Source organism: Pochonia chlamydosporia, chromosome 1 (assembly GCF_001653235.2).
Source record: "Pochonia chlamydosporia 170 chromosome 1, whole genome shotgun sequence".
NCBI lineage: Eukaryota > Fungi > Ascomycota > Sordariomycetes > Hypocreales > Clavicipitaceae > Pochonia > Pochonia chlamydosporia.
In genome coordinates, this window is record NC_035790.1 from 5,732,513 (window position 1) to 5,744,726 (window position 12,214).

The 12,214-nt window shown below is 50.2% G+C and overlaps 6 protein-coding genes across 6 annotated transcripts; 4 read left to right on the forward strand and 2 right to left on the reverse strand.

Annotated features, from left to right (window-relative positions):
* Positions 1-1,543: 1,543 nt before the first annotated feature.
* Positions 1,544-2,855, forward strand: VFPPC_01490 (BSD domain-containing protein; the record flags this gene model as incomplete). Its single annotated transcript, XM_018281316.1, has 3 exons — positions 1,544-1,732; positions 1,786-2,500; positions 2,563-2,855. 3 exons carry the CDS (start codon positions 1,544-1,546, stop codon positions 2,853-2,855), a joined length of 1,197 nt encoding a protein of 398 aa, XP_018149972.1.
* Positions 2,856-3,058: 203 nt separating this feature from the next.
* On the reverse strand, positions 3,059-3,717 carry VFPPC_01491 (pre-rRNA processing protein; the record flags this gene model as incomplete). The annotated part of the gene is made up of 2 exons (XM_018281317.1): positions 3,059-3,621; positions 3,678-3,717. 2 exons carry the CDS (start codon positions 3,715-3,717, stop codon positions 3,059-3,061), a joined length of 603 nt encoding a protein of 200 aa, XP_018149973.1.
* Positions 3,718-3,782: 65 nt separating this feature from the next.
* On the forward strand, positions 3,783-4,100 carry VFPPC_15378 (hypothetical protein; the record flags this gene model as incomplete). Its single annotated transcript, XM_018293131.1, has 1 exon — positions 3,783-4,100. One exon carries the CDS (start codon positions 3,783-3,785, stop codon positions 4,098-4,100), a length of 318 nt encoding a protein of 105 aa, XP_018149974.1.
* Positions 4,101-4,205: 105 nt separating this feature from the next.
* Positions 4,206-6,956, forward strand: VFPPC_15379 (lipase/esterase family protein; the record flags this gene model as incomplete). The annotated part of the gene is made up of 3 exons (XM_018293132.1): positions 4,206-4,277; positions 4,399-5,418; positions 5,475-6,956. 3 exons carry the CDS (start codon positions 4,206-4,208, stop codon positions 6,954-6,956), a joined length of 2,574 nt encoding a protein of 857 aa, XP_018149975.1.
* A 345-nt stretch (positions 6,957-7,301) lies between these two features.
* On the reverse strand, positions 7,302-7,671 carry VFPPC_13099 (50S ribosomal protein YmL27; the record flags this gene model as incomplete). Its single annotated transcript, XM_018290876.1, has 2 exons — positions 7,302-7,424; positions 7,480-7,671. 2 exons carry the CDS (start codon positions 7,669-7,671, stop codon positions 7,302-7,304), a joined length of 315 nt encoding a protein of 104 aa, XP_018149976.1.
* A 519-nt stretch (positions 7,672-8,190) lies between these two features.
* On the forward strand, positions 8,191-11,948 carry VFPPC_01493 (glutathione transferase omega-1; the record flags this gene model as incomplete). The annotated part of the gene is made up of 3 exons (XM_018281318.1): positions 8,191-8,454; positions 8,513-10,037; positions 10,096-11,948. 3 exons carry the CDS (start codon positions 8,191-8,193, stop codon positions 11,946-11,948), a joined length of 3,642 nt encoding a protein of 1,213 aa, XP_018149977.1.
* Positions 11,949-12,214: the final 266 nt, after the last annotated feature.

The window sequence follows — 12,214 nt, forward strand, 5'->3', positions numbered from 1 at the left end:
TGACTATTGCTTTTCCAGGGTCCATGGACGATTCTATCGTTTTCCATCAAAACTCGCGGAATTTCTGGGAATGGCGTTTGCAGAATTGCAGACCATCATCCTCGGTTGTTTCGACGGAAAGGCACTCCATCTCGATCCTCAGTACATGCCCCGCAGGAAACTGCCAAGGAAGAATATCAGCTGAAGCCCCAAATGCAACTGTGAACAGGTTTCTACAAGTGGGCTGAACCTCTTTTCTTTGACTATCTCAGTTCGTCAAGTGGATCGTAGAACGGTCTGGACTCAGTCACGATACCTGCGTGATTCCGTCTCGGCACTCACGAAAGCACGTTGTTGGCTATTCCCATCTGATATTTGGATGGTGGTTTCCATCAGGTCACATTAACCCCGCCGCTAGTTCGTTAGGTTGACTTACCAGCGCGGGATGTTGCGTATACCTTTGTCACTTTCGGCTTTGGCCGGTACGCCATTTCTGCGATCCTGTCTTTGGTAGTTCGACCTTAATCATCGAGAATTGATATGAGGGATCATGGACCCTGCCTTCTCTCAACGTTGTGCCAAATGTCACATGTTGGGTTCATGTTGCGAGTGTCACTTGCTAGCTTCAACGGAGAAATGGCATCCCGATATGAGCTTGGCATGTGGCCAAAGTCAACCTCCGTTCCAAGGCCCTGGTTTTGCGAAGTTTAGGCTCAAGAACGGAGCAACGTTGGATTCATATTGGCATCCAAGATGGGACTAAGATGGCATTCTTACCTGCTGTGTCATGTCCTTTATCCCATGATGTTGTCTACCTAGGTAGATATCGCGCTAGCTGTTGCAGGGTCTGTGTTTATTGGGACCAGCACTTGGTTCGCCGTGGTATTTCCATTGCAGATCGCATCCCCGAGAAAGTTCAAGAATCGACCGTTCCTCGAGTTGCCATTAATACCTATAATTCGGAAGCTGAAACTCATTTCCTCGTTCTAGTTGAAAATACAACTCTTCTGCAAAGTATGTCTAACCCCAAAAAAATACTGGAGACAATACTATAAGGCGAGATTGAGCAAAGACAACAACGCAAAACGCGTTGGAATCAATGAAAAGGTCACAATCCTGTGTTATTCATCAACTTGCTGGTGATTGTATTCCCGTAAATACTGTGTACAGTGGGGGGTCAGAAGTATTTAAACAGGGAAAGGTATCGCATATTGCGTTGTGTGGTGAGGCATATTGAGCTGTGTTAGTGTATACCTAGGTACTTGGATATGTTCAAATACCTAGGTACATTGGACCACAGACTGTAGATGGTCGAGTTCACGACGTGTTTGTCGCTACCAGCATTATTGCTTGTCACGTGACTAGACAATTTGTCCCAGTCCCACCTTCCGAGCCCCGCCTGCAAGCATGGAAGCACATGAACGGCTGGATGGGAGCTTGCGGTCAACATCCATCTTATCGAAGCAGCACTCCTTCTCGGACACTCGAATGCCAAACCGCATATGATACAACTGAGAGCTAGCTTGCTGTGTTTAAATATATAAGTGTTTCTGGGGGATACGCAATGGATCTCGCCTACGACCATATTCAGGAGAACGCGTATCCACAAGACCGAGAGGAGTCGAATGAAACACCAACGCCGGAGCACCAGGAGGCATCACTAAACAATGATTTACAAGATGCGTATAAAGCCATCTCTTCAAGCGCCTGGGGCATGAAGATTGGCGGGTTTCTTGGAACTGTCATGAAGCAGGTTGGTCTCATTCGAGCCCGGTGGCACATCTGTCAGCTAACCTGGCCATCCAGGGCGAATCTGTTTACGCGCAAGCACAGAAAGAGCTCGCGGAGGTGGGAGAAGATGCGAGCAAGGGCTTTACAGATCTTAGAGAATCAATATTGAACCGAACTCGATCGCTATCAGTGAATACTGCCACCCCAGCTGACGGAACTAAGGAGGCAGATGATGCACAGTCAACCCCTACAAAAGCAAAAGCTGGCCCGTCAGACGATGCGGCCGAACAATCCGAGACAGTCCTGTCACGGCTACGAACGGAAGCTACTAAGCGCCTTAAGGATCTACAAAAAGCCGAAGATGCCGCTGATGAAGCGTTGCTGCGTTTCGGTAGCAACGTACGAGATTTCCTGCGTGATGCTATTAGCGTTGCGCCCCCAGACGAGTCGTCTCAGGACTCAACCGTTCTTTTCGAGAGCAAGGACGCGCAAGGCAAGCGTGTTATCCACACGTCTCGATTCGATGCCCAGATGCATGTTATCCATACATCTGTTGAGGGTTTCGCCAAAGACCCTACCGGCGACGAGTATGAGAAGTGGACTAAAGATTTCGATGTTGAGAAGAAGACAGATGATATCAGTGGCGATCTTGCGAAGTACCCTGAGCTAAGAGCCACAATGGAGAAGCTTGTGCCGGATCAGGTTACCTACGCAGACTTTTGGAAACGTTACTACTTCTTGAGACACGGTATTGAAACTGCGGAATCACGACGACGAGATCTTCTAAAAGGTATTGTACCTCTTATCTATTCAAATCTACTCGTTTGTACTAATATCTGGTCTGTACAACAGCCGCCTCTGCTGATGATGAAGTTGGCTGGGACGATGATTCGGACGACGACGAAGAGGCAGAAAAGAAGACACCTGGCCAAAAGGCTAGCTCCGGAGCATCGTCCACCACTATTCAGCGACCGGATGGCCTTCTCAAGCCAAATGAGTCCCGAAAATCCAATGACGAGAAGTCACAAGCTGATAGCGAAGCCAGCTATGACGTCGTAGGAGCAACTTCAGGGAAAACAAGCCAGGCCCCAAATAGCCCCAAGGACTCCAAGCAGGGTGACGACAGTGACGATGACTGGGAATAATGTCCCATCTAATGCGGAAGTAACACTCGAGTCTTTTTGCCGACCGGAACTTGGCGTTTTGGTACTTTTCGTGATTCCCAATTCTGCAAAGATAATGCCTTTGTCCAACAAGACTGTATATATGCGCTGGGTATCAAATATGCGGATTATAGTCAGGCAATGGAGCAGCCCCTGCATACACACTAATTTTCAATCTGACGCTGCTACCTCTTTTTGTGCGTGACTTTTGTGAATCCGTCCTCGTCAACTTCAGGGGCAGGCTTCTCCTTCGGTACGGCCGGTGCATCATTCATGTCAACATCTCCCTCGTCATCTTCGTCCTCATCGTCGTCAGACTCCCAGTCAGTATCCTGGTCAGCATCTTCGGCCTTCTTGAACAACTGATCCACCTTCTTGCCCTTGAGATTCTGAAACCGCTGGCTCAACTTGTGTACTTCGTCGAACTGACCAATAGCACACTCGGCTCGTGCTCGGATAATATTGCCAGCAACCTCTGTGCCTGAATCGTCGTCGACATTGACCTCAAACTCGTCAATCATGACTTGCAGCAAGACGGTTTCAACGTCCTCCAAGTCTGGCTCCTCGGCGGTCTTGCTCTGCGGCGCATCGCTAAATTCGGGAAACAAGTCGACAACGGCTCCGGCAAACCAGTCTCGCTTATCTTCTGAATCAGGGCCACCCCAGTTGTTTTGCACGGCCAGCGTCAGAGACGGCCAGAGGTGCAGGGAGTATGCTACGGCTTGTTCGAAGTTTGACTGGCGCACAGCTAGATTTCTTTCATTAGAGTAAAGAAGGTATGGAATGAGCCATTATTGATCTTACCTGCGGAGGGCAGCTGCGAGGCATCCGTAGACGAAGCCATGGTTCCTGGGCAGTAAATTTTAATCGGCCGTTGGCGGGGGTTTGGAGGGGCAGACCGGCCAAACGATGGCTGACCATCAGCACAAAAATTTCGACGGTTTGGTGTTGCTTCGGTCGGCCTCACAATTCTTGCGCTACTGGTGGTTGGTTGCACGGACCAATAGCGGAGCATTTGCGTCCGACTGTGGCACAACCACAAAGAGCCAGGGCCAAGTGCCTGCATGTACCCTGCAACTGGGGAAGCTGGCTGCTTGCACTCAATTTGCTGGCGCGGGATCCAACTCTACTGGGAGGAACAGCGTACATGACATCATGGTACCAGCTTGGTACTTTGTCCAACGAACGGACGTGCCCGTGCCAAGTACCTCTACCCAGCTCTGCTGAACTTATGATGACCTCTTCTATTTTCTCTGCTCCAAGTCAATGTCTCTCCGACTTTTGCATACTTTATCATGCTTTGCTAAGTATTCTTGATCAGCTGCAGCTACTATGAACAAATTGAACACCACTTCGGTGTCATTGGCCGTCACTCCGACTGTGGTTTCGACGCTCTTTTCTCATGTATGTTGAACAAAGCTTGGGTCGCCTCCCGATTGAGACGATTTGGTCGCATGATGCGATCCAGCTTACATTAAGGGGGATTGGACTGACTGCTAACCATTTGTGCTTGATCGCCTTGTAGTATCTTAATCGAAAGCCACTGAAGCAACGGCCGACAGCTCATCTGTCGTACGACGAAGGTCTCCATCTCATCCGATCATTCTTGGACTTTGCATCACATCACACCGTCGAAGAGCTGCAGGCTTTCACCTCGCAATGGGTTCCCAGTCCCCAGTGGATAAAAGTCGACGTCGCCAAGATTTCAGACGAATGTTTGTCTCGGTCTGCTGAATTGATCCAAAATCAATTGGGTCCAGACGGAATTGTCCAAGTCGGCGGCAAACAGTGGTGGCAATGGAGGAAGCCAAAGTCGACCTTTGAGGCGGAATGGATTGAAATGCGCTCACACCATAACGCAAGAAAGGCCAACAATGACCCTGGAAGACGCGTCATGTTGTATGTCCATGGCGGAGCATATTTCTTCGGAAGTGTTGATGAGCATCGGTACCAAATGCAACGCCACGCACGTAAATTGAAGGCTAGAGTCTTCGCTCCACGATACCGTCTGGCACCCCAGTTTCCGTTTCCTTGCGGATTGCAAGATTGTGTGGCGGCATACTTGTACTTGCTTTCTGTACAAGATCCTAGCACCATCGTGTTGGCTGGCGACTCTGCCGGTGGCGGCATGGTCATGTCTATGCTGTGCGTTTTGCGAGATCAGGGCATTCCTCTCCCTGCTGGCGCAATTCTCATTAGCCCTTGGGTGGATCTTGCGCATTCATTCCCAAGTGTTGCCGTCAACTCGTCATTTGATTATATACCGCAATCCGGATTCCATCACAAGCCCTCGCGTGCCTGGCCACCTCCAAACGAAGACGACATCAACTTGCTCCGAGGGGAAGCAGCCCAACAAGCGAACAAGGTCAAGACAGCTGGAACCGAAAAGGAGCATTCACCTGGGCCAAATATTTCAAAACCAGAGACTGGGGAGCCCGTCCACGCGGATAAACCGGCTGACTTGGCGGAAAACGAGACGGGGTGTGTCAAACATTTGACCGTCAGCATAGATGGGAAACCGGTGGTTATCAAAGACCAGATTCAGGTATGACGGGCTAGTCTCATAGTGACAACCCAAATCGCCTTGCTAATGCAGATCAGATGTATACCACGAACGCGCTTCTGAACCACCCTCTCGTGAGCCCTGTCTTGCAACCGACGTTGGGTGGTCTACCTCCCTTGTTGATCATGGTTGGAGGCGGGGAGATTCTTCGTGACGAGCAGATCTACTTAGCTCACAAATGTGCCAACCCGATGAAATATGCGCCGCCTCTCGAAACTCTTTCCGAAAGAGACCGGGAGCTGTTAGAGAAGTACAAGCCTACCGATGTGCAGCTCCAAGTGTGGGACGACCTATGCCATGTTGCACCAACGCTCAGTTTCACGAGACCTGCCAAATTTATGTATAGGTCGATCGCTCAATTTGGTGCTTGGGCTTTGGCTAGGGCCCAGAAAAGAGGCATCGAGATTCTAGATGATGACGATATTTCAGTAATTTCCAGCTCAGGCTCCGACGCAGATGGCACAGATCCGCATAAGCAGAAGGAGCAAGTACAGGATGGTAATGAACAGACAGGGCCAGGCCAGGTTGGCAAAGCCGGAGACGCCTTACCTCCCTTCAAAAGGCACATGATCCGGCAGCGCGTCACGCGTCACGGCGTTACGCTTCCACTTACTGAAGAGTCAGAGCTTCCTGGATGTTGCATGAATTCTTCAGATATTGGCGTAGCCAAAGAAGGCACCGTAAAGCGATGGCAAGCAACGAGAACGCAATGGGACAACCGATATTCATCTGTCAAGGCAAAGATTCATAAGAAGATTGTTAAGGACATGGTGACAGGATTCGAAGACTTCGGGGCGAATGAGCATCCACCACCAACGGCTCTCGCCGGGCGACGATTGATCGACTCCGAACTTGTGGAGAGGAAGAGAACCAAGGGAATGGGCTTGGCACTTTGGTCGCTTTGGGGATCCAAACATGACGAACTCACCGTTGAACGAGAGAAGGAAGCCGATAGAACCCCTGAAGCACAAGACGTTACTGGTGATGAAGGGCGGGGAGCTAGATCATATCAGGACATTGAATCCCAGCAGCCCGGCTCTTCAAAAGCAGATATTGGCAGCAGGAGTAGATCTCGCCGTCGCACAGTCGTCGATGAGCACCAAACAGGACCACCTGCCGTGGATGAAAACACGCCAGTGGCACAACTGATTGAGCAGCGCAAGGACCAAGAGGCCACGCATCCGGGCTTGCTAAGTCCTGATTACGTCCCCGAAACTGGCGTGGCCGGTAAACGTCCGTTCATAGACGGTATTGCTCTTCCGTTCAGTCTTAAGAAAGATGCCGAAACAGCGAGCATGGTCACATTGAACTCTGCAGTGACACCATTGGGCGGCTCTCGTCCGCTGAGTCCACTGGGATCTCGAATGGACTTATCAGGTCAGCCAGAATCCGAGGACGAGGCTAGAGCTGAACAAATGCTGGCAGCGGCACCTAAAGGACCAACTACCGGAACCGCTGTTGAGGGTAATATTCCGCAGATCAAGGAACCAGACCAGAATGGACAGGCCGCGTCCAAGTAATATCTGTGACGGGTATAAGAGAAGGAAAGAATTTGGTAGTAGTAGTCCATCATTCAGTAGCATGATATCCCGTGCAATCACAGCGCACTCGTTTGTATTCCAATATTCGCTTTTGTATTCAGATTGAAAAGCCTGTAAAAGTAAACACGAAAAGCTCTATCCTCCGTTCTGTTCAAATATGTTGATACATTGCCGTCATCCATAGTGGTACAACTTGGGGTATATATACAACAACGGGAGCCCCCATGCCTCCCGTCATTTTCCATCCATCTTGCCTATGATTACTCCATTGTGCCTTCATGTCGGATGCGCCTCGTCGTTCCATTGCGCCGCTTCGTCAAATGATTAATCCACGCCATTGTATCGTTTCCATTGCTCGACGTAGAAGTACGGGTCTTGGGGACCTTTCTCTAACCCTTTATAGTCACCGGGTACCGCTCGCACTTCGCGACTCACGAACGGGGTGAGCTGTGTTGAGTCAGTTAGTTTTTGAAGCCACATTTCCTGGTCCGACCATGCTTACCTTGAATTCTTTCAGGTTGGGCGGCACAGCATATGTCCGGACTTTGTTCCACTCGATTACATATCCTCCGTGTTTGGTGTGTCGACCCATTGAGCCTGTGCGATTTCCCTTGTAGAAGCCTTTTCCTACGTCTTTGGTTGTGAGTTTGAGGTGGCGGTAGCGCCCTACGGAGAGGACTTGTGTTGGCCTCATTGTCGTTTGTGGGCTCTGTGAACAGGCTAGCGACGGTAGGCGAGTCGGCGGTTCGGTTCGGTGGGAGTTTTGTTGGATTGGCGATGTTGCTGGGATGGTGTTGTCGTTGTCCAAATTTGTCTGGTGATGCATTTTCGGGGGATGGCGTTGTTCCGATCCGGTTAGCTCCTAAGCTGGGTTGCACAGCGGGTGTTGGTGGGCTGGTATGATTCCTCGGTATGGCAGGCTGATCAACTTAGACAATGACATAAGTGCACTTGAGAATATCATATGGGCTTATGAAGATGCAATTCTGATTGCCGTCACTTCACTTCTTGAAAGTTTGACTGCTTTCTTAACACATCGCCAATTCTTATTGAGAAACATGGTGAGTGGTACACAAGACAACCTCACCAAGTACCCACGGAAGGAGGGGCATGGGTTGACGCGCATCTTAGCTTTAGCCACGTCGAGGCTCTCTCCGTGGCAGCTTTCCAGCGGACTGACGACCAACGTCCGCCAGCATTGGAAATCCACATCATGGATGGGTACCCTTCAGGCAGTTTGGATCACAATGTTCCATTTCTGGTCGCATCGGGTCTTAATTCGGCAGAGCCCGACCTCGACTTGCCAGGGGAGTTGAGCACCCAAGGACAGTTGGTCAAATCAGACTTGCCGCCCCTCGAGAGCAGAGAAGCGCAGGCGTTGGAGAAATACTTTGAGGAGATAGACAAGCGAGGCACATCTTGGGCGGCGGTTTCAAGGGACGAGCCATATCGTTTGCGCATCAAGACAGTTGGCAGGGTACAGCGCAATAACCCAACTTGCAAAACACAGGGGATTGTACTAACTCGTAATGTAGTCATACCTTCTCCCACCTCGGAAAACGCAACTCCCCGATTCCATCGAGTCTCCAGATCCTAGCGCAACCGTTCACTCGCCTTTTTCGCCGCTGTCTCATGTGTCCGCTCTGTACCCCGATGGCCTACTCGATACCCCGTGGATTAAGAAGCACCAGCAACTTGTCCCGAGCATATATGCGTGTTTCTATCCTTTGAAAAATGACAATCGCCTCAAGACAGATATCAACGAGATCAAAGCCACTCTTGCTCGATCTGGATACAAGACTAGAGTTGCGATAATATTGTTTGGCGACCCAGACAGTGGCACTGCTGTACTTACAGAGGAAGTTCAAGACCGATTGGAAAACATTCGAAGAGGCACCGCATTAGACCCCAAGTCGATATTCTACATCCCGATCCAGCAGTCTCCCGCCGAGCTCAAACGAGTGATTGATAGTATCCTTAATGTTCTCTACACAAATGCCATTGAATACTACAGAGATCTGGGACGCCATGCAAGGAAGAAGAGATCCCGCGGCATTGCTCCGCAACCTACAATACCGCCAACATCTGGGACGTCACATACTCTCTCGTTGCCAGATTGGAACTTCCGGTATGATATGAAGACCGGCATCTTGGCCGAATTTCGACAAGAGTTGGATGCGGCGATTCGGTCTTTCGAGCAGGCGTATGAAATTCTACTGGGACAAGATGTACTAGACATGATTCCAAATTGGAGCGTGCGGTGGAACGAAGCTCGGCAATTGGCAGATATAATCGCTATACGGTGTCTGCGATTACATTTGTGGATGGGTCATACAAGCTTAGCTGTGCGGCGATGGCAAGCGCACAGGGATCGGATTGGCGACTTTGTGGATCGCAGAGGGCACGGGACAAATACATATGGCTGGCAAGCCTGGGAGGCACGATGGGCTAAGATCATGGCGAATTTGATAGAAAAGGTCGAGGTACCTGGGTTGGTGCCTGCGTCAATGACGATATTCCTACCACCAGAACGAGCTGTTTTAGGAGAGCGATTACAACCGTGGGAGCTCTTACATCACACAGGCTACTGGTATCGCATGGCCGCACGACATCTTGCCGCTCGACGTACCCTTGCCCGCATGATGCCAGACGAAGATAGAGAAGCGCCTGAATCAGCACCAGCGAAATCTGCGACGAGCAGCCACGACACGTACATGTGCCCTCCTCCACACCAAGAATATCCGCTAGAAGGCCAAGGTGGTACCAATCATGCAAAACTGATAATAGACTGCCTCATCACTGCACGGACCCAATTTCAGGCTAGGAAGCAGCTGCGAATTGCTGCAGAGTTGTCACTGGAATGTGCAAAGGAGATGGCCTCTCTGGGTTCATGGGAAGAAGTAGTTGCGATTCTGCGACCCGTGTGGGACGATAGCTCCTATCGAACCGATAACTGGCTGGATATTGCCGAGGACCTTTGCTGGTTGCTGCGCCGTGCGGCTAAGCAAACGCGGCGAGCGGATCTCATCGTTGCCGTAGATTGGGAATTGATGAACAAGAGTAAGTACAGACGCGCTGTAAAGACGTACTTGCTCAGCCGCTAACCGACCGTATCTAGAGTTCTCAAAGCGGCAACATTGGCGCTATGATTTGTCACAAGCACTGGACGGAATTAAATGTGATGAAAAGCCTTCCATCCAACTTTCAGACGAGTCGTCATCACCACTTATTACATCAAGCTTCGTGTTCCGAAGCAAAGAGAATAAAGCGGGTGACCAGAGTCGCGCGCAACTTGTGTTGACTTCAAACGCAATGGCGGATTCTTTCCCGATGACCTTGTCCTCCATAAGGATTGTGTTTGGAGGAAGCTTAAAACCTATCGTCTTCCACCACACTTCAGATAACGAGAAGGATGCTTCCATTACGGAAGTGGCCCTGGAGGAAGAGTTTGCTAAAGATGACTCTGATGATTTACCATATAAGCTCAATGGCACTTGCGACTTGACGCTGAAGCCGGGCCAAAGACGAGTGTTTGAAATGGCCATTCCGTTGCGGGAATCGGGAGAAGCCGAAGCCTCCAAGGTAGTGACCACTTTCGAGCATGAAACCTTCAACATGGAATATACAATGTTATTTAGGGAAACAGATCAGGTGACTGGATGGTACACGAAAACCTCAGCTAAGCCTCGCCAGTTGCGGGCGGATGCGAGGATATTGCATATTAAACCACGACCACCGAAGATGCAGATTTCTCTGTTGGAACCCTCGAGTCAGTACTACACGAATGAAACCGTGGGCCTTCGTGTGGAGTTGCGAAACGAAGAAGATGATGCTGCTAACGTTAAGCTTGATGTCCAACTGCATGGGAAGTCGAGTCCGTCATTCAAACTACAAGTTGGCGACGTTGAGCATATTGGGGAGGCGAGTGAGGATGAAAGTAGAGCTATGGGTGTCACAGTGGGCACCATTTCTACTGGTGCTGTGGTCGAACTGAAGCTGATTATAGATCCAACCAACGTGTCGGCAACTTATGACCTCAGCATCCAAGCGACTTACCACTTGGACTCAGACGCTGCGACTCCGATTCTACAAACCTTGTCTCTGCCGTTGAGCATAGTGGGACCATTTGAAGCGAATTACGATTTGGTACCGAGACTGCACCCAGAGCCGTGGCCGAGCCTGTTTGATTATGATGGCCTGTACAACGTCAAGGAGGGCGAGACGGAACCACCAGCGGCGAAAGGTCTTGCGCAACAGTGGTGTTTGATGTGCCACTACGCATCATTTGCCTCGGAAGATCTGGTTGTATTGGGGATGGAATTGCAAGTCGTATCCTGCGTGGGAGGAGCTCGATGCACGGTGACTCGACAGCCAGAAGTAGCAGAAGATGGCATCAGTGTCTCGCCCAAGACAATGCATGAAGCACAGTTTGATCTTGTGGCGCAGAAGCTCAGTCTCGACGACCGACATCCTGTCACGCTGGATCTGGCGTTTGTCATCAAATGGAGGAGAGGTACAGCATCGGAAGATAGTCAACCGAATGTCACGACCATGCCAGTGGGACAGTACTTTGTTCTGGGAACGGAACCAAGAGTACTGGCAACCGCATTGTACTCGAACCCAACGGCATCAACCAAACTGCTTCACCTGGACATTACCATTGAGAATCCGTCCAATCATTTCCTTACATTTGGACTCAGCATGGAACCCAGCGACTCATTCGGCTTTTCAGGCGCAAAACAGACAACAATCAACCTCTTGCCAATGGCACGGCGAACTACGAGATATCGCTTGCTGCCATTTGTCGAGGGGGATTACATTCGCCCGGGCTTGGTGGTTCGCGACAAGTATTTCCAGAAAGTGCTGCGCATCATTCCCACGGAAGGCATGAAGATTGACAAGGATGGATTGTTGGTATGGGTTCCAGGGGATGCAAGTGAAGAATCAGAGGCTGATGAGGATGCTGAATGAGATATGCCATGTGAAGTCAAGTATTTTAGAGCATAGAGCTGGAGGGACGCAACTTAGACGGTGTTATGACGGGCAGGCCATGTCAAACGAATGATAAACCTTGATTGTCACATGCTGTCTTGTGTTCGTCTTACTGTCAGTCTGCGATGTGAAGAGCGCTCCATATGAGCTTCGTCATGAAACCAAAGCAAATCAAAAACCGATGACGCAAGTACTCATGGAACACTCCAAGAGAGACTTGACGATCTAGATTATCAATCAGTAGA